Source organism: Callithrix jacchus, chromosome 5 (assembly GCF_049354715.1).
Source record: "Callithrix jacchus isolate 240 chromosome 5, calJac240_pri, whole genome shotgun sequence".
Classification (NCBI taxonomy): Eukaryota; Metazoa; Chordata; class Mammalia; order Primates; family Cebidae; genus Callithrix; species Callithrix jacchus.
Window position 1 is genome coordinate 96811269 of NC_133506.1, and position 20874 is coordinate 96832142.

Below are 20874 nucleotides of genomic sequence, written 5' to 3' on the forward strand. Positions count from 1 at the left end.
TTGGCCTCAAGTAATTCTCCCATCACAGCTTCCCAAAGTGCTGTATTACAGGCATGATCCTGGCCTATACTAATGTTTAGTATTTTATTGTCTTTTTTTTTTGTTTGAGATGGAATCTTGCTCTGTCGCCCAGGCTGGAGTGAAGTGGCACAGTCTTGGCTCACTGCAAACTCTGTCTCCTTGGTTTAAGCGACTCTGCTGCCTCAGCTTCCTGAGTAGCTGGGATTACAGGTGTGAGCCACTATGCCTGGCTAATTTTTGTATTTTCAGTAGAGACAAGGTTTCACCATATTGGCCAGGCTGGACTTGAACTCCTGACCTCAAGTGATATGCCTGCCTGGGCCTCCCAAAGTGCTGGGATTACAGGTGTGAGTCACCATGCCCAGCCAAGTGTGTTTATTTTTGATAGATACAGCAGAACGTCCCAGTGTCAGCTCATAAAAAAAAAAAAACCCAATCCACGAATCTTCCGATTTAGGCCACTATGGTAATTTAGATAACATTCTGTGGTCACAGATTGTCTTACCACATAAAACAATGTGGTTGTATTAATGAAACAACAAAAGCTCTTCTAATCAACTATCATTTTCCTTGCAACTATCAATTTTTCAGGGCAGAGAAGCAAGAGGGAAAGGTTTTATAACAAGTGAGGAGTAACAAGAATATAATCTGTTCTAGGATCTCAGCTTATCTATGCCCTTCAGAAAGTGACTCACTCCCATAATTTTAATTTTACACAATTATAAACTGGGAATGTCTACCACACATGCACCAATAGCTCTTGTGTTCTGAAGATGACAACCAGTTTTATTTTTTATTATTACTATTTTTGAGACGGAGTCTTGCTCTGTCGCCAGGCTGGAGTACACTAGTGTGATCGTGGCTCACTGCAACTTCTGCCTCCCTGGGTTCAATGGATTCTGCCTCAACCTCTGGACTACAGGTGTGTGCCACCACGCCCAGCTAATTTTTGTAGTTTTAGCTGAGATGGGGTTTCACCATGTTGGCCAGGATGGTCTCGATCTCTTGACCTTGTAATTCACCTGCCTCGGCCTCCAAATACAACCAGTTTTATTTTTATTGAGCATCAATGTCCGATATATGTATATAAATCATACAAGAACCATATGTTGCTCCCTAGGAGTTTAAACATGGTCTATGAAGGGCTGGGCGTGGTGGCTCACGCCTGTAATCCCAGCACTTTGGGAGGCCAAGGCAAATGAATCACGAGGTCAGGAGTTCGAGACCAGCCTGGCCAACATGGTGAAACCCTGTCTCTACAAAAAATTAGCTGGGTGTAGTGGCAGGCGCCTGTAATCCCAGCTACGCGGGAGGCTGGGGCAGGAGAATCGCTTGAACCCGGGAGTTGGAGGTTGCGGTGAGTATTTCTAGTAGAGATGGTGTTTCACCATGTTGGTCAGGGTGCTCTCAATCTCTTGACCTTGTGATCCGCCCGCCTCGGCCTCCCAAAGTACTGGGATTACAGGCTTGAGCCATCACGTCCGGTGATATCTTCCAACTCTTTTGGCTTCACAAAAGACCTCTAAAACCTTCAAGGCCAGTACTGACTACACAGTGGCGAGAGGAACTGTCTTCACAGCAGCTGTGCTTCCTCGGAGACGGCAGGACGGAAAGGCCTTCGGCCAGTATCAGTATTTCGTCCAAAGGAGTACCTGCTTACTTTAACTCAGTCCAGGAAGTTGCTTTGGCCAAGACGCACACACACACCACTGTCCAGTTTTCTATTTCTCTCCAGTGTAACGACAACCACAAGCTGTCAGCACTTCACTATGTGCAATCCCCTAGGCGGGATCGGGATGCAGCTACGCGGCGGGGCCCTCGCGAGCCGGGGTGTCAGAACCCTTTCCTCCCCTTCCCGCTGCGGAACGCGAATTCAGTGGCGTCAAGAGCCAGGAGACCGAGGCCAGAGTTTGTTTCTCTCCCCACAATGCTCGTCTCCCTTTCCTTACTGCCTTCCGCCCCCTCTGACCTGGGATCCTCGCCACCTACCCAGGTCCTCCCTGGGCCTCCGCCCTGAGTCAACCTGGAGTCAGGCGAGCTCGCCTCGCTGCGCCCCTCGGCCCTGCGGAAGCCTTTCGAGCCCGCGGGCGAGGGCCTGAGGTTGGGCGGATCGCCCCTCCTACCAGTCCTAGTTCGGGTCTAGCAGAATGGCTGAACTCCGAGTGCGGTGTCGGTCCTGCCGGAGGACTGCCAGGGCGGCCCCCAATCCCCGGGGCGCAGATTTCTACAGCGGAGACCCCCGCGCGGCAGGCCCCAGTCTCGCGAGATGACACTGGCCCCGCCCGGCCCCACCTTCCCCTTGTCCCCCGCCCTCCCTCCCCCACTCCCCGCGGTGCGAGCGGCTAACTGCCCGGAGAGGAAACGGCATTCGGAGCCGCGGTCCCGCCCAGGCCGGCCCTGAAGAGGGCCTCGTCAGCTGGTAACGGGGAGCAGAGGTGAGGTCAGGGAGGCGACCATGAAAACGGTGAAGGTCGGAACCAACAGCCTCCTCCGAGAAGGGTGAGGAAAGGGTCTGAGCCTCCCTCTTCTCCGGACTCCGCAGAGCCGTGGCGGGGTCGACCCCTCCCAGGGGCGGGGTCGCGCTGGGCAACTGCAGTCCAGGGGACTGGGCGGGGTGCGCCTAGAAACCCGGAGAAGGGGTCAGCTGAGGGAGGAGGGCACCCGGGCGGCGGGCGGCGGGGATCCGACTGTGGGGCTGAGGCCAGGGGTGGAGTCCTGGGGCCGGGACTTCCGCGGCGAGAGGGGAAGCCCCCGGGCCGAACGGTCCCTTCCGCCTCTCCTTTGGACCCTGACTGGAGGCCAGCGGGCGGGCGGGGGCCGGACGGGAGGGAGGGAGGGAGCGCGGCGCGAGGGGGCGGGTCCCGGCAGTGCTGAGCGCTCATTGGCTGAGCGCGTGTGGAATCGGGTGATGGGAAACGCAGCCCGGCTCTCCCGTCTCCTCCCGCTCCGCTCCCTGCCCCCCGTGGCGAATGTGCTGAGCGGCGGCGGGTGCTTACGCTCGCGGGGTTTGGCTGTTGCAGGCAGGAGCTGGGAGGAGGCGGCAGCGGCGGCGGCGGCGGCGGCGGCAGCGGCAGCAGCAGGAGCGGCGGCGGCGGCGGCGGCGGCAGCGGCGGCGGCAGCAGCAGTAGCTGGGAGGAGGTGGTGACGGTGGCAACGGCAGCGTCGGGGAGGATGGCGCGACTGGTGGCAGTGTGCAGGGACGGGGAGGAGGAGTTCCCCTTCGAGAGGAGGCAGATTCCCCTCTACATAGACGACACCCTGACGGTGAGCGGGCCGGGCCGGGCTGGGCCCGCCGCTCCCCTGGCAGCTGTTTCCCCTCCCCCAGGCCGAGCGCTGCGCACTGGAGAAAGAGTGTGTTGCAACTCCTAGGCGAGGCCTTCTCTCCAGCAGGCCCCACAGACTCGCCTTTGCAGTGGGTCGCTTGGTAACCTCTGTCGGCCCCAAGCCCAGAGCTCCGTACGCACCCCCTCTCTCTAGATTTTCTTTCGTTTGGGATTTTCTTCCTTGACCCTTTCCCTTTAGGAGACGCCGCTTTTGCCACAACACGCGTCTCGGAGAGGGAGTTGAAGGATCTTGGGCATTTAGGGCCTACCCTTTACAGAAACCACCTATCCTCGGGGAGGCTTAGTTACCTGGAAATGTCGCAGCTGCACTGCTACCTGTGTATTTTCTATTTTAATACTGGTAGCTCTCACTACATAAGCTTAATTATTGGGGGCAGAGGTGACATGCTCTGGCACAGTCAAGATTCCACTAACATGGTTCGATTTCGTTGTAAATAGTCCCGTATTGCCTAATGCATTAAAACTCTTGAAATGATTGTACTGCTAGGCTTTGGCTCTTCAAAATGGGCTTTCTTGGCGTTAGTTTACAGGTGGACTTTTTTTTTTTAAAGCAAGCCAAATCATTGAATGTGTAAGAGTACTGTACTATAAAAAGGTGATTGCTCATCTTCAGTGTCAAGACCCAGTTCCGGGTACTTTCTTCTTTAGAGTTGGTAGTGTAGCATTACCGACCCTCTGCCCTATGTTGCTGTACTATTTCCTTTAAAAGGAAATGGCTGAAATTTGAATTGAATCTGAACAGGAAATGAGTGCAGTTGCTTGCCACTATTTCTTAAGAAATTAACCTTTTCCGAATATCTTTTGAAATCTGCATTTTGATGATGCTGAAGCTTTGGATTATACATTTGCTTATTTCGATAAGGTGCAGCTAAGTCTTTTCATCTCATCAGTATTCTTTTGCTATGAAAGGCAGTTGATTAATTTTGTTCCTCAATTTTTTTTTTGCAAATACCTACCGAAGTTTTTTCAAATTTTATGTAAAATGCAAGTCATTGTAGAGATAAGTCTATGCCTTTATGCTTGCCAGTCTCAATTAAGACTTGATTGAGCTGCAGTACTCTAAAAAGGATAAGAGCTATTGAATAACTTAATTTATTAGAACTTTTTAAGTGACAGCATCTACAATTATTCAAGTGCATTTATTTTTCATGAAAAAAGGTAGAATGATTTGTTCTGACATAAAGTAAATAGTGTTGATGCATTAGAAATTACTTGTGTGCCTTGATTATGATTTCTGTACTTTTTGCATTAGAAGTATAACGGACTTGTATTTTTAAATAGTTGAAACTAGCACTGTGATCAAATTAAATAATGCATTTCTCAGTTTGGATTCCGGATAGGAATTAATTTGTTGATATTTTCTTTTTTCTCTCCTCCGCCAACATAAACACTTTTCTAAAGCATATAGTTTGATGTCAGCCTTTGAGGTTTATTGTCCCAGAATGGCTTTGGAGTTAAAAAAATAATCCAGTGAGTTTGGATGTAAGGTTATAATTGAGTGAATAATATCAAAACAGGGAAAGCCAACATAAATTAGGCTTTAAAAGACACTTATTCTTGGAATACTCGCATGACCACCTTTGTGAATGCAGCACATTAATACGTCTCTCATATAGCACTTTAAAATGGCCAACTTTTTAGGTGCCTTTATACTGTATTCTCTCCACAGTGATGTGACTTTCCAAAATTTTCCACTGGAAAAGATGTAACCTTGCAACGTGGTTTAGCACTTATTTTGCACTGTATCTGGTGGTTGAGTTTTGCTTTTATTGTACTGTGGACTTGTGACTAAGGCAAATAAAACTTAAGCTCATGTAATTTAAATATCTCAAAATAACATTTAGGAAAAGATGCAGTTTTTCTTTGCTTCAGAGTAGGTTTTTATCACAAAGGAATGAGTGAGACGATTATTTGTGTTGGAACTTCTGCATAGTCATTGAATGCTGTGAGTGAATGGTAGTGAAAATTCTTGTCAAGGGAAACAAGTTTCTTTTGGGATATTCTACCAGATACTACTGAAAGGGGGAATGCATAGCAAAACACCTGTTGGGGGAGAATGGGAAAAGGGAAGAGGGAAGAAATTCCTGTATCAGAGTTTTATGCTCTGCATTGGTCCTTTGATAGTTGGATGGCAATGCGTGCCTGAAGTTAAGGTTAGGTTTTGTCTTTGTTCCTAGATTCTGTAGGTAATGCACTGAAGAAACATCATTTGAACTTATTTCAAATAGTAGTCTTACAATTTTGGTAGTAGCTAAATGTTGCAGTATAGTAACAATGTTTACAGTCAGTTGCAAACTTTATCATTTTAGTAGAGATGCTGAAACCTCTAGCCTTAAACTGGCAGTTGTAACTTGTACTTGTAAAAATGAAATTAACAAGCTTGTATGTAAAGAAATAGCCTTAGGCTGGGTGCAGTGTCTCACGCCTGTAATTCCAGCACTTTGGGAGCCTGAGTAGGGCAGATTACTTGAGGTCAGCAGTTCGAGACCAGCGTGGCCAACGTAATGAAATCACGTCTCTACTAAAAATACAAAAATTAGTCGGACATGATGGTGGGCACCTGTAATCCAAGCTACTCAGGAGGCTGAGGCAGGAGAATCCCTTGAACCTGAGGTTGCAGTGAGCTGAGATTGCATCACTGTACCCAGCCTGGGAGGCAAAGTGAAACTCTGTCTCCAAAAAAAAAAAAAAAAGCCTCTTTTATGTGATATGTTGTATCCATGTTTAGAAGATTCCTATGGTAGTTCACTGGGTTCGAACACTTGAGTATAAGGCTGATGGAGGTGTATTTGAGAAAATCCCAAATAAGCTGGTGGAATGGTTGAAATATTTAAGACAGTTTTATACTATGTGGCTAAAACACTGTTCAGTGTTACTAAAATTATAACACATAGAATACAGATTTTATTTTAGAGAAAATCTTTGAAGAATAAGGTTTTTTTTTTTTTTTGAGACAGAGTCTTGCATTGTCGCCCAGACTGGAGTACAGTGGCATGATCTTGACTCACTGCAACCTCTACCTCCAGGGTTCAAGTGATTCACCTGCCTCAGTTTCTGAGGTAGCTGGGATTACAGGTGCACGCCACCATGCTTGGCTAATTTTTTTGTATTTTTAGTAGCGATTGGGTTTCACCATGTTTTATCAGGCTAGTCTTGAACTCCTGACCTCAGGTGATCTGTCTGCCTCAACCTCCTGAAGTGCTGAGATTATAGGCATGAGCCACCACACCCAGCTAAAATAGATATTTCTTTCAAAATCTTGAAAAATAACTGAAAAACCAATTACCCTTAGTTATACTTCTCAGGGATAAGCAGCATTTGGTGTAATTTCAGTCATAGACACACACATAGATGCAGAGTTAATATGTTTTTGATAACGTTTTATGCCCTGATTTAGTTCACTAAATGTAATTTTGAAAACATTTTTCTTGTCATTCTTAAACATTTTTAATGGCTGTGTAATATTCTGTTGTATGGCATTCCATAATTCTTCCACCGTTGGACATGGAGGTTGTTTTAGTTTTTGCTATGAATAAGAATATAAATAATGCACAAATGGTTGCATTAAAAGTTTTCTTGCTGGGTGCAGTGGCTCACTCCTGTAATCCCAGCACTTTGGGAGGCTGAGGCGGGCGGATTGCAAAGTCAGGAGATGGAGACCATCCTGGCTTAACATGGTGAAACCCTGTCTCTACTAAAAATACAAAAAATGAGCCAGGCGTGGTGGTACGTGCCTGTAGTCCCAGCTACTCGGGAGGCTGAGGCGGGAGAATTGCTTGAACCCGGGAGGCGGAGTTTGCAGCAAGCGGAGATCGCACCACTGTACTCCAGCTTGGGGCGACAGAGTGAGACGTCAAAAAAAAAAAAAAAAAAAGGTTTAGGTTTTCTCAGGCTTTTGGAAGTGAAATTGCTGGGTCAAAGGATAAGAACCTTTTATAAAATTTTTGGTACATGTTGTCAGATTGCTACAATATATATATATTTTTTTTTTTGAGGTGGAGTCTGTGTCATCCAAGCTGGAGTGCAGTGGCACAATCTCAGCTCACTACAACCTCTCTCTCTCAGGTTCAAGTGATTCTTGTGCCTCAGCCTCCCTCCTGAGCAGCTGGGATTACAGGCATCTGCCACCATGCCTGGCTACTTTTTTTATTTTTGGTAGAGATGGAGCTTCACTATTTTGGCCAGACTGGTCTTGAACTCCTGACCTCAAATGATCCGCCTGCCTCAGCCTTGCAAAGTGCTGGGCCTTGCAAAGTGCTGGGATTACAGGCGTGAGCCACTGGGCCCAGCCAGATTGCTACAATATTTCTGCATCGCAGTTTACTCTCCTAATTTAAGCCCATCTAAATAGAGTACTCTAATAAGAGTTTGGGTTTTTTTTTCTTTTTGTTCTTGTTTCCATGTACAGCATTAATCTGATAAGAGTTCTTAACTGCCTTACACTTTAAAAAATAATAAATTGTAGCATATCCGCTTGGGAATTAGATGTTTTGCAGTTAAGAGTTTAGCATTTAATGTTTTCTTTCAACTCTTGATTTAATAGTTAATTTTACTGAGAGTGATAGATGTTATAAATAGCTGTGTGAAGAAGTAAAAGAGTAAAACCAAAATGACAGTGATTTTAATAAATGCAAATTTAGTATATTGTTGGTTACAACTTGTGAGAATACACTAAAAACAGTTTTGTGGTCAGGAGAAACCAGGACAGATGCTTAAGAGTGAAAGTGGGTAATGGATTCAATAAACTTTATAAAGAAGTAATTACAGCTCAATGACTTGCTCTATTTTTGGCTGACTATGGACAGGCAACCTCTTCATGAAGCTGAATGCTAATGGTGCTTCTATAAAACCACACCTGAAGTACTTGACAGGACTGCCTTCCTTTAGGTAACCTAGAATCTCAAGATTAAGTCAAGGAAGTGGTTTTAAAGAATGAAGAACAAATTGTGCTACTAGCCTCTTTGCCTTCCCCTTTTTATTTTCATCTCTTAAAGCATTAAACCACATATATAGTGATTGGCCAGAAAACAGTAAGGTAAAAAGCCATTGTCCTAAGTGTTTGAAAGGCAAGGACAGAGTAGTATTTAGTATGAGTACATTGTCTCTAGCCACAGTAGTAGTGAGTAAATACTAGAGAAAATTAAGTAGTATCTAAGCTGATGAAATCTGGGGAAGACATAAATAGATTAGATCTTAATATTTTTTGTACTAATTAGGTGAAAATGAAATGATTTGAAATGAGTTGTTTTTTTAAAATATTTCACCCTGTTCTTTATTGACTTTTTAGAAAGAATTCCTAAATTAGATATTATCCATATAATTAAAATATTTTAGGCCAGGCGAGTTGGCTCACGCCTGTAATCCTAGCACTTCGGGAGGCCGAGGAGGGTGGATCATCTGAGGTCAGGAGTTCAGGACCAGCCTGGCCAACATAGCAAAACCCTGTCTCTACTAAAAATGCAAAAATTAGCTGGGTGTGGTGGTGTGCCTGTAATCCCAGCTACTCAGGAGGCTGAGGTGGGAGAATTGCTTGAATCTGGGAGGCGGAGGCTGCAGTGAGCCAAGATCACCCCACTGTTCTCCAGCCTAGGCAACAGAGCGAGACCCCCGTCTCAAAAAAATTAACATTTTACAAATTGGCTTGCAGGCTCAATATCATTAGATGTGTTCTTTGGCCTCCGTTTCAATTTTTAAAACAAAAACAGTTGATCAGAATGAAAATACAGAGCCAGAATTTAGGATTTCACGTAAGAACCAGACTGGAGAGACTTTGATTTGGTTAAATAAGGAATATTCTTGATTTTTTAAATTGGTAGCTTTGATCTTTAAACATTATAGATAATTGTTGCTTAAAAAATTATGGCTATTGGTGTGGTGAAATGGTGTGTCTTTGTATAAAGCAAATGAAAATAAAAATGAAGGTATTAATTGCTTAAATGGTAGGTTTGGAGTTACCTGCAGTTTGTGTTGAGTTACATGATTCCAAAAGTTTATATCTTTTTAATGACAGGATTCCAGAAAATCCGTGTTACTTGAACTATTAACTATTTTATTGCTTTTATTATAATAGTTTTCTGGACCAGGATTTCCAATACCAGGATTATTAATTTTTTAAAAAAAAAATTGAGACCATGTTAATTACAATAAATACAATAGGCAGTATGGATCATAAGATATTTTGCTCACTTCAGGTCATCCTCAGCAGATCATTTATAGCTACAGCAGTAAAACAGACCATTGGCTTCAGTTTTGCTTTATACTGTTGATAAAGTTAATATATGAAAGTGCTTATAACAATGTCTAGTACCTATGAAGTATATTATTGCTTACTGCTACCCCCCTTTGGAGGTATTAATAAGACTGAGAAGGAAAACTAGAAACAAGATATCAGGTTGACGTTTGGACATTTCATCTGTATGTATGGAAGAGAAAACTTCTATAATGGTAAAAGCTATTGAAGTGGGCCGGGTGCAGTGGCTTACGCCTGTAATCCCAGCACTTTGGGAGAACGAGGCGGGCAGATTGCCTGAGCTGGGGAGTTCGAAACCAGCCTGGGCAACATGGCAAAACCCTGTCTCTACAAAAAAATTAGTCGGGCGTGGTGATGGGTGCTTGTAATCTCAGCTGCTTAGGAGGCTGAGGCAGGTGAATTGCTTGAACACCGGAGGCGGAGGTTGCAGTGAGCCAAGATTGCACCACTATTCTCCATCCTGGGCAACAGAGCAAGACTGTCAAAAAAAAAAAAAAAAAGGCTCTTGAAGCATATCTCTGAACATGGTGTAATGAATATAGAATTTGAAGCAAGGAACATTAACTCTCCCCCCCCATAATAATTAGTATATATGCATTGTAATATATTTGGGAAATATAGGAATACATTCATAAATAAAGTTGTCTCATTACCTAGAGATAGCCACATCTAATATGTTTTCTTTTTTTGCAAGATGTGAAAGTATGCACATTAAAAATTTGAACTGTGTTGTACATGCAGTCTGGATTAAGTTGGTATTTGCCTAATAGTCTGTCCCCTTAGTATCTGTCTCCCTACTTCACATATCTCATATTCCTCCTTTATCAGATCAAGAAAAAAACTCTTAAATATATTGCTTATACTTGACTTACTTGTTAATGAGGCCTCATTTTGTTGTTAGAATAAGCATGTTTTAAACTTCTCTAATACAGAAGGAATGGAATGGTCATGTCCATTAAAGAAGCAGGTCTTTGGTGTTGGCTGGGGAAGGGAGTGATCTTTTTAAGACCACATTCAACTGGGTAGGAATATTTTGTTTTGCCTTAAATGGGTTTTTTATCCTGACTTCACTCTTTGGTTTTCTAGAAGTTTCTGGTCCTTGTTATGTGGAAACAGTTTGTCCTAGAACCATATGTTTGATCTTTAACGATGTTTTAGTTAAGATATACATGTGTTACTTTCATTGTTTTGAAGGCATACCTCCCCCTCCCCACATTTTAATATCTCTGAAATTGGGATGCTGCTTTAATTTTATAGTAAAAATGGCCTGTAGTGATATGTAACTATGGTACTACTTAAAATCTATGGTGTGACAACAGATCAGTAAAATGTACTAATTATAAATTCCCATTATGTGACATACTGAAGCCTCCTTAAGCTTCATATGCCTTCCTCTGGTAGTGACTTTTGATAATTGAATAAGTATATCAATGTGCCCTTTTTGTTCATAATTAGAGCAAACACTGTGTGTCAGGCACTGTTCTGGCCAGGCATAGTGGCTCACTCCTGTAATCCTAGTACTTTGGGAGGCTGAGGTGAGCGGATCGCCTAAGGTCAGGAGTTTGAAACCAGCCTGGCAAACATGGTGAAACCCTGTCTCTACTAAAAATACAAAAATTAGCCGGGCACTGTGGTGGGTGCTTATTATCTCAGCTACTCGGTAGGCTGCAGCAGGAGAATTGCTTAAACCCAGGAGGTAGAGGTTGTGGTGAGCTGACGTTGCACCACTGCACTCCAGCCTGGGCAACAGAGCAAGACTCTGTCTCAAAATAAATAAATAAATAAATAAATAAACTTGTGTACTTGGATTAAAAAAATGTTTGGGGGTAGGGATGGGTGCAAATCTGGCTTTCAGGGATCTGTTTTTGTTCTGGGAGTTTGTAGGCTATATCCTGTTCTCAGAGGGGTAAAATAATTGATTTCTGTTCTGTTTGCATTTTAAGATGGTGATGGAATTTCCTGACAATGTGTTAAATCTCGATGGGCATCAGAATAATGGTGCACAGCTAAAGCAGTTCATTCAGGTAGTAGTTTTTTCAATTGGTGTTTTTGATGGTATATGTGTTTAATGTGTTTAATGGTGTATGTCTTTAAAAAAGACTGATTTAAAATTTAGCTGTATTAATTTTACATAGGGTTCTCTAAGTCTTAATATTGCACTGAAATTGCCTTCTTTTTTACCATTGCTACAGTAAATATACATAGTTATTTACCTGATTTATATAACTGTCATGTGAAAAAGAATTGGTGGTGGTGTGTTAACATTTTACATGTCCATAAGGCTTTCGTTTCACCAGGCCATCTTTCCTAGTTTTTCAAAGATTGGGTATACAATTTTTCATTAAAAATGTGTTGGTTTTCTGCTGTACTAGTAATTATTTTGTTCAGACGAAATAATCCTATATTATTAACTTTGTGATTTTTATTTAATTCCTGAGAAATATAATACTTTATAAATACACTTAACTGCAATGTGCATTTGTCCCTCGGTATCTGTGGGGGATTGGTTTCAGGATCCCTATGCAAACCAAAGTCCACAGTACTCAAGTCCCTTATAGAAAATAGTGTAGTAAGGGCTGGGCTGGTGGCTGAAGCCTGTAATCCCAGCACTTTGGAAAACCAAAGCAAGTGTGGATTGCTTGAGCTCAGTAGTTGGAGACCAGCCTAGGCATCATGGCAAAATACTGTCTCTACAAAAAGTGCAAAAATGTTGGCTGGAGGTAGTGGCATGTGCCTTGGGTCCCAGCTACTCAGTAGGCTGAAGTGGGAGGATCTCTTGAGCCTAGGAGGCAGAGGTTGTAGTGAGCTGAGATTGCACCGCTGCACTCCAGCCTGGGCAATAGAGTGAGACCTTGCCTCAGAAAAAACAAGATGTATATTTGCATATAACCTCTGCACATCCATACACTTTAAAGCATATTTAGATTACTTATAGTACCTAATACAATGTAAATGCTCTGTAAATAGTAGTTATACTGTATCATTTAGGGACTGATGACAAGAAAAGTCTGTACATGTTTAGTACAGAGGCAGCTATCCTTTTTTCCCCCCAAAATATTTTTGATCCTTGGTTGGTTGAATTCACAGATGTAGAACCCATGGATATGGAGGGCAGACTGTAATTAAGATATTGGAAGATGAATTGTTAGTTTACTTCAGAATACTTATTTCTACTTTTAGAGAAAACTTTGAAGGGTAATGGTAAATGTGAGAAAATGCTTCTTGGGAATTATCCTACTTTCCCATCTGTTTTTGGTAAATCTTGAAGTGTTAACTGCAATGTAACTGTAACTCCATCAGGTAGAAGTTATTTACTAGAGTTTGCTCATTTCTCTGCAACAGCAGTTCTCAGTCGTTTTTCTACCTTGTCATGACCAGCAGATACTATTCATATGCAGCAGCATGCCAGTTACTCACTTCCCTACATAGGAAAGATGGCCCATGTTTTCTTCCACTAATCCGTTATACACCTGTTCATCCCTCTGGATTGAGAATTGTTGCTCCACATGATTAACATCCTACCTTGACTCCTGTAGCTAAATATAGTGATAGTGGGTGTGCTGTTAAAAGTGATAAAAAAAACAAAAAACAACAAAAAATGGTACAGCTATATTGTGTCCTTTTTTTGGTGGTAAGAATACTGGCTTAATACTGACTGAACCAGCCCTACATTTCCAGATACAGGACTGCTTTTTGGCATACTAATCAGAGTTGTTTATGTGCCCTAGAGTCTAGAGCACAAGGGGGTTTGTGGAGCATGGACTTGTCAGTATAGCGTGGACAAGGCTGACTACTTTGTCTTTCTGATCAGTTGCAGGTAGAGTTGGTAAGCCCTGTCCAGGCGGTACTTACTACATAAGGATAGGAACCAGTACTAGTGAAAGTGTAATTTTATGTCTTTTCAAAGGACACTCCTTCATTTTCTTTCCCTCTTTCAGCGACATGGTATGCTTAAGCAACAGGATCTAAGTATTGCCATGGTGGTGACATCACGTGAAGTCCTGAGTGCACTTTCTCAGCTTGTTCCATGTGTTGGTTGTCGTCGCAGTGTGGAGCGTCTCTTTTCCCAGCTTGTAGAGTCTGGCAATCCTGCTCTTGAACCCTTAACAGTAGGGCCCAAGGGAGTCCTGTCTGTAACTGGAAGCTGCATGACTGATGCAAAGAAGCTTTATACATTATTTTATGTACATGGGTAAGTATAATCAATTAGGAGAAAATGGGTCTGTTAGAATTTAAAACAGCTTGGTGACAGTGGCAGCTTATTTTCTTGGTGGAAAGATTGAGTCTAATTTAACACTTTTATTGAGTAACTTCTGTGTACCAGTGGATGTAAAGTTTTTGCTCTCAATGAGGGAAGAAGTATACAGTAAGCAAATATGCAGTTGTCAGGTATGATAAATTAGAAAAACCAGTAAGGGAGATAGAGAATGGAGCAGGGGTAGAATTACTGTGGAGGGTGGTCAGGGAAGGGTTCCCTGATAAAATGACATTGAATATAGACTTGAATGGAGTGAGCGAATCTTATAGAAAACTGGGGGAAGGCAGAGAAGGAACAGCTAGTGCACAGGTTCAGAGGTTGGGGTTTTATTGTTGTGTTTGAGTAATAGGAAGCTGTCGTGGCTAGAACCAGATGAAAGAAGGGAACAGTAATAGAAGATTGGGTCAGAAGAGTAAAGAGTAAATAAAAGGTCCAGTCATGCAGCACCTTGTAGGTCATCCTGAGGTCTTTTTTTATTTTTATTTTTTTGAGATGGAGTATTGCTGTTGTTGCCCAGGCTGGAGTGCAGTGGCTCAATCTAAGATTATTGCAACCTCTACCTCCTAGGTTCAAGCGATTCTCCTGCCTCAGCCTCCCGAGTAGCCGGGATTATAGGCACCCACCACCATGCTTGGCTGTTTTTTACATTTTTTAGTAGAGATGGGGTTTCATCATGTTGGTCAGGTTGGTCTTGAACTCCTGACCTTAGGAGATCTGCCTGCCTCGGTCTCTAAAAGTGTTGGGATTAAAGGCGTGAGCCACCGTTGCCTGGCTGAGGTCTTTTGTTTTTACTCTGAGTGAGGTGAGATGCTTTGGGAAGGTTTTGAGCAGAAGAGTGACATAGTCGACAAAATTTGGCTTACTTTGACCTCTGAATTGAGAATGAATGATGGCCCTGGAGGTAGTAAAAAAATGGTTATAAAGGATCCTGGATATATTTTGAAGAATGAGCCAATGGGATTTTTTTGGATAGATTGCTTGTGAGGGAGGTCGTCAGGTATGATTCTCAGATTTGTGGTGTAATGATGGACGAATTGTTTGCATTTACTGAGTTGGACAAGACTGAGAGGAGAAATGTAACAGATCATCTTTGGGTGTGTTAAGCTTGAGATAGCAATTAGGCATCCAAGTAGAATTCAAAAAAGTCTGGCTTAGAGCTGTAAATTTGTCTCATTTAGTGAATATAAATAGGGAAAGAAGGAGAAATCTGAAGAGTAAACCCTGAGACTTTCCTATTTAGAGATGGTGGTAGGGACTTTTTATTTTTGCTATGCTTGGGCTTGGGAAAAGAAGCCTTGGAGTGTTTTTGAACAGAGGAATAACATAATCTGATTAATGTTTTAAAAGGATCACTCTAGCTGCGGAGTGAGGCCTGGAACGTAAAGGGCAGAAGGTAACAGTGAGGAGACAATTTAGGACGCCAGCTATTGCAGTTGATGAAGCTAGAGATTGGTGGGTTGGACAGAGATGATAATAGTAGAGGTGATAAGAAGTGATCAGAGTCTCACTCTGTCTCAAGCTGGAGCTCTGTCTCAAGCTGGAGTGCAGTGGTGCAATCTTGGCTAACTGCAACCTCTCCCTCTCAGGTTCAAGCAATTCTTATGCCTCAGCCTCCTGAGTAGCTGGGATTACAGGTGTGCACTGCCACACCTGGCTAATTTTTGCATATATATATATATATATATATATATATATATATATATTTTTTTTTTTTTTTTTTTTTTTAGTAGAAATGAGGTTCCTCCATGTTGGCCAGGCTGGTCTCAGACTCCTGGTCTCAAGAGATCCATCAGCCTCAGCCTCCCAAAGTGCTGGGTTTATAGGTGTGAGCCACCACGCCTAGCCTCATTTAAAAATTTTCTGTAAAGGTGAAGTTTGCTGTGTTGCGCAGGCTGGCTTTGAACTTCTGGCCTCAAGTGATCATCCCACCTCAGCCTTACAAAATGCTGGGATTATAGGCATGAGCTACTTCACCAGGCCTGATTCTAGATATATTTAAAAGTTCGAATTGACAGACTTTGCTTATTGGTTGGCTGGAGGGTGCAGATAGTAAGTAGTAGTATGTATTCTATATTTGCATTAAAATTTCTGTTGATGGCTTCTCTTCAAGGATGTTTTGTATTCACATAATGTTTTGTGAGGGGTTTTTTTTTTTTGAGACGGAGTTTCACTCTTGTTACCCAGGCTGGAGTGCAATGGCACAATCTCGGCTCACCGCAACCTCCGCCTCCTGAGTTCAGGCAATTCTCCTGCCTCAGCCTCCCGAGTAGCTGGGATTACAGGCACGCACCACCATGCCCAGCTAATTTTTTGTATTTTTTTTTAGTAGAGATGAGGTTTCACCATGTTGACCAGGATGGTCTTGATCTCTTGACCTTGTGATCCACCCACCTCAGCCTCCCAAAGTGCCGGGATTACAGGCTTGAGCCACCACGCCCGGCCTGTATTTTTTTTTTTTAAAGACATGGGGTCTCATTATGTTGCCCAGGCTGGCCTCAAACCCTTGGGCTTAAGTGATCCTCTGACATCGGCCTCCCAAATAGCTGGGACTCCAGGTGCGTGCTACTGCAACTGGTATCTTTACATTATGGCTGGGCAAGAGAAGATGGCTGGGAGTCATGTAACAGTCGGTCTTGAAATACTTGAGTGCCAGGTACACTGCTAGATACAGTGGGGATAGAGAGAAGTGGGTGCTTTTGAGGCTTCTTTCTAAAAGAGAGTAAATAGAGATTTTAAAATTTGAAAGAAAAATAAATTAAACCCTAAATGTGTTTTATTTTTAATTAGGTCCAAATTAAATGACATGATAGATGCTATTCCAAAAAGTAAGAAGAATAAGAGATGTCAGTTGCACTCCTTAGATACGCACAAGCCAAAACCTTTGGGGTAAGTAGAATTGAATACCAAGAGGCTTTTGTCGTTGTTAAGATTATACATATTGATCATATATAGTAAAAAGAATAAACCTACTGTTGGCTTTAATTCATTAATTGGTTATACTCTATGACAAAGGTCAAAATAAATAGATCATCTTGTTCTGTTGGCCTTTTTGCATTGATATGCATAAAGTCTCAATGTAGATTTGATTAAAAAATTTTTTTCTTATGTTAAACATGTTTTAGAGGAGGGAGGTTGACATCTTTAGTCTTTTTTTGTGTGTGTGTGACAGAGTCTTGCTCTATTGCTCAGACTGGAGTGTAGTGGCACGATCTTGGCTCATTGTAACCTCCATCTCCCGGGTTCAGGCAATTTTTCTGTCTCAGCCTCCCAAGTAGCTGGGACTACAAGCTTGTGCCATCACACCCAGCTAGTTTTTTTCTGTTTTTAGTAGAGATGGTATTTCACCATCTTGGCCAGGCTGGTCTTGAACTCCTGACCTCGTGATCCACCCACCTCAGCCTCCCAAAGTGCTGGGATTATAGGTGTGAGCCACTGTGCCCAGGCTTTTTTTTTTGAGACACAGTCTCCCTCTGTGACCTGGGCTGGAGTGTAGTGGTGCAATCTTGGCTCACTACAACCTCTGTCTCCTGGGTTCAAGTGATTCTCCTGCCTCAGCATTCTGAGTAGGTGGGACTGCAGGTGTGTGCCACCACTCCTGGCTAGTTTTTGTATTTTTATTAGAGACGGGGTTTCACCCTGTTAGCCAGGCTGGTTTCAAACTCCTGGCCTCATTATCTACCTGCCTCGGCCTCCCAAAGTGCTGGGATTACAGGAATGAGCCACTGTGCCCAGCTGGTTGAAGTCTTTGTGGAAATTTATGCAGCTGATATTAAGGTTTTCGAAGTAATGGTAATCATTCTTTGATCTATAGAAAGTCATAATATATAAATTATTTTTCTTTCTTATCTCTAGGTGTCCCTAATTTACCAAGGTTTGAAAAAAAGTAATCTGTTATACAATATGGATTTATGTAACTCATTTGTAGTTTTCTATATTTATTTATTTTTTAAGCAAATATTGCCTCACAATAATTTGTAGTTTTCTTCTTTGTTAAGTGATATAGTGTCCAAGGCTGCTTTTTCACCCTCTCCTAGCACAGTGCCACAGTTGTCGCCTACAAAATTGCCTGGGGGTGGGGATGGTGAGGAGATGCCATGGAGTGTGAAAGGACTTTGTAAGTGACTTAGAAAGTCTTAGTTTTGGAGAGAATGGGATGTTATAAAACTATACTTCTGTATTAATTCTATTTAAAAAAATTTTTTTTGAGGCAGAGTCTTGCTCTGTCTCAAATGTTAATTAATTAAAGGTTCTTAAAGAGAATGAACCTTTCACTGTCAGGCTGGAGTCCAGTGGTGTGATATTGGTTCATTGCAACCTCTGCCTCTTGGGTTCAAGCAATTCTCATGCCTCAGCCTCTTGAGTAGCTAGGATTACAGGTAGGCACCACCACTCCTGTCTAATTTTTTTTGCATTTTTAATAGAGATGGAGTTTTGCCATGTCGCCCAGGCTGGTCTCAAACTCCTGGCCTCAAGTGATCTGCCTGCCTTGACCTCCCAAAGTGCTGAGATTACAGGAATGAGCCACCGCACCTGGCCTCTGTATTAATTTTTGAATATCTCATTTATGTCATTGATACCTTTTTGTTTTTTGACCTTAACTTCCCAGTGTAACACCATTATTTTTTAGACTTTTATTCCTCCCTGACATAAAGACTTGATTAGGCAGTGGTGTGTTAATAATGTACTAAGGTTTTTTCCCCTATACTGAGCAACAAAAAATATTTAAAAAATTGTGTTGACCGGGCTCGGGTGGCTCATGCCTGTAATCCCAGCACTTTGGGAGGCCGAGGAGGGTGGATTGCCTGAGGTCAGGAGTTTGAGACCAGCAGGGGCAAGATGATTAAACCTGTCTCTACTAAATATACAAAAATTAGCCAGGCATGGTGGCAGGCATCTGTAATCCTAGCTACTCGGGAGGCTGAAGCAGGAGAGTTGCTTGAACTTGGGGGGTGGAGGTTGCAGTGAGCCAAGATCTCACCATTGCACATCAGCCTGGGCGATAAAAGCAAGACTTTGTCTTGGAAAAAAAAAAAATAAATAAATTTTATTACTAAAATTGTTAAACACAGAAAAGTAGAAAATACAATGACTGTACCTCCCATGTACTTTTTTTTTTTTAACCAATATTCAATAATTATCAAGAGTTGCCACACTTGCTTCATTTATCCACCTTTTTCTTTGTATTTTAAAACAAGTCCCAGGCTTCATGTTATTCTGCTATTGCATCCTTCCATGTGCAACTCTAAACATACGGAAATTTTTTTTCATAATACAGTGCCATCATAACACCTAGCAAAATTAACTGTAATAATCGAATACCTAGTTTATACTCAGATTTTCCCTATTGTCTCTTTTTTTTTTTGTAAACATTAGTTTGTATTAATCAGAATCCGAACTAGAACCACACATTATGTGACACTTAAATGTTGGGAGTACTCTGAACACGGTAAAACTCTGCAAACTTAAAGAAGTTTACTTGGCCAGTTGCGTGGCTCATGCCTGTAATCTCAGCACTTCGGGGGGTTGAGGCAGTGGATCACTTGAGTTCAGGGGTTCAAGACCAGCCAAGCCAACATGGTGAAATCACCTGTAATCCCAGCTACTTGGGTGGCTGAGGCACGAGCATCAGTTGAACCCAGGAGGCGGAGGTTGCAGTGAGTCAAAATTGCGCCACTGCACTCCAGCCTGGGTGACAAAGTGAGGCTCTCTGTCTCCCCCAAAAAAAAGTTTTCTTCAGGATGATTGTTATTTTGCATGCTTGATTTGTCAGTATCTTTTTTTTTGAAATGGAGTATCACTCCAGGCTGAAGTGGAGTGGCACGATCATGGCTCACTGCAACCTCCATCTCCTAGGTTCAAGTGATTCTCCTGCCTCAGCCTCCTGAGTAGCTGGGATTATAGGCACCCGCCACCACGCCTGGCTAAGTTTTATATTTTTAATAGACATGGGATTTTACCAGGTTGACCAGGCTGATCTCAAACTCCTGACCTCAGCTGATCCACTCACCTCGCCTTCCCAAAATACTGGTATTACAGGCGTGAACCATTGTGCCTGGCCCGATTTGTCAGTGTCTTTTTAAAAATTTTTATTTTGGATTTTTTTTCCAGCTCTTTCTTCCTTCTCAGATTTGTCAGTATCTTCAGAGAATTTCTGACTCTCTAAATGCAGAGTGTAGTCTAATTTTTCACATTAGAGAATGACCTGTTTGCTGAAGGCATCATGTGGTATATAATAAAGAGCTTGCCTTCTGGTACTTTTTTTCTGTTAAGCATATTCTCTTCATTGATGAACTGAAAGCAACAAGTACTCCAGCATCTTACACGTCTGTGCTCGTTGCTGCCTTCCTTCAAAGACCAGTACTTCCACTTTTGCTCTGCACTCCATCTCCTTTCTTCTCAATCACTTATTCAGTTACCTGCTTTTGTTAAATTTACAGACAGCTGTGTTTTTCTATCTTTAACCGTAAGAAACAAAACAAACCTCCACAGATTTACATCCCCTTCCAGCTACAGTCCCACTGCATGGAAAGTCACATGTTTTAGAAGGCTGTCTGCTGAGTATAGAATCAGTGTGAATGAACTTAATTGATCTTAAGCAGTGCCTGTCTCTTGACTAAGGTTGCTTTAGTTATTCCCATAGGCTACATAGATAGCAGGCTAAGCAGTACAGTATGCTTAGCAAAGGCTCCCTCTCCTTTGGATGATCACCACTGTTAAATGCTACTATGATTCTCCATTTTATGTATTTTCCACTCCCATCTCCTACTGCTCCATCCCTCCCATAGCTTTTTAAATTTTTTTAGACTTTTTCCAGGGAAAGTATAAGACAGTTGATTAGGTCTTATCCTAATAAATAGCAATCTAGGTCAGCCTTTCTGAGAGTGTTCTCTCATCTATGCAAGTAAACCCAGGTTATTGTCTTTCTGGAAGTAAGTTTGAGATCTGAAAGAAAGATCTACGCTGGAGTTGTAGACCTGTAGCTTATTTTTGAGAATGTTATA

The 20874-nt window shown here is 42.5% G+C and overlaps 2 protein-coding genes across 9 annotated transcripts in view; one reads left to right on the forward strand and one right to left on the reverse strand.

The window, feature by feature from the left end:
* Window positions 1-3344, reverse strand: part of MYO19 (myosin XIX) — a 52508-nt gene extending 49164 nt beyond the window's left edge. Inside the window, 1 exon segment of the mRNA XM_078373716.1 lies at window positions 3018-3344. The gene's annotated coding sequence lies outside the window, so the exon portion shown is untranslated.
* Window positions 2351-20874, forward strand: part of GGNBP2 (gametogenetin binding protein 2) — a 44613-nt gene continuing 26089 nt past the window's right edge. For all 8 annotated transcript variants that reach the window (XM_003732953.5, XM_008996994.4, XM_008996993.4 and 5 more), the window contains exons 1-5: window positions 2351-2520; window positions 3042-3285; window positions 11559-11639; window positions 13554-13807; window positions 16661-16759. In XM_003732953.5, the coding sequence (XP_003733001.5) occupies window positions 2477-2520; window positions 3042-3285; window positions 11559-11639; window positions 13554-13807; window positions 16661-16759 (722 nt within the window). In that variant the 5' untranslated portion in view covers window positions 2351-2476. The remainder of the gene's footprint in view (window positions 2521-3041; window positions 3286-11558; window positions 11640-13553; window positions 13808-16660; window positions 16760-20874) is intronic.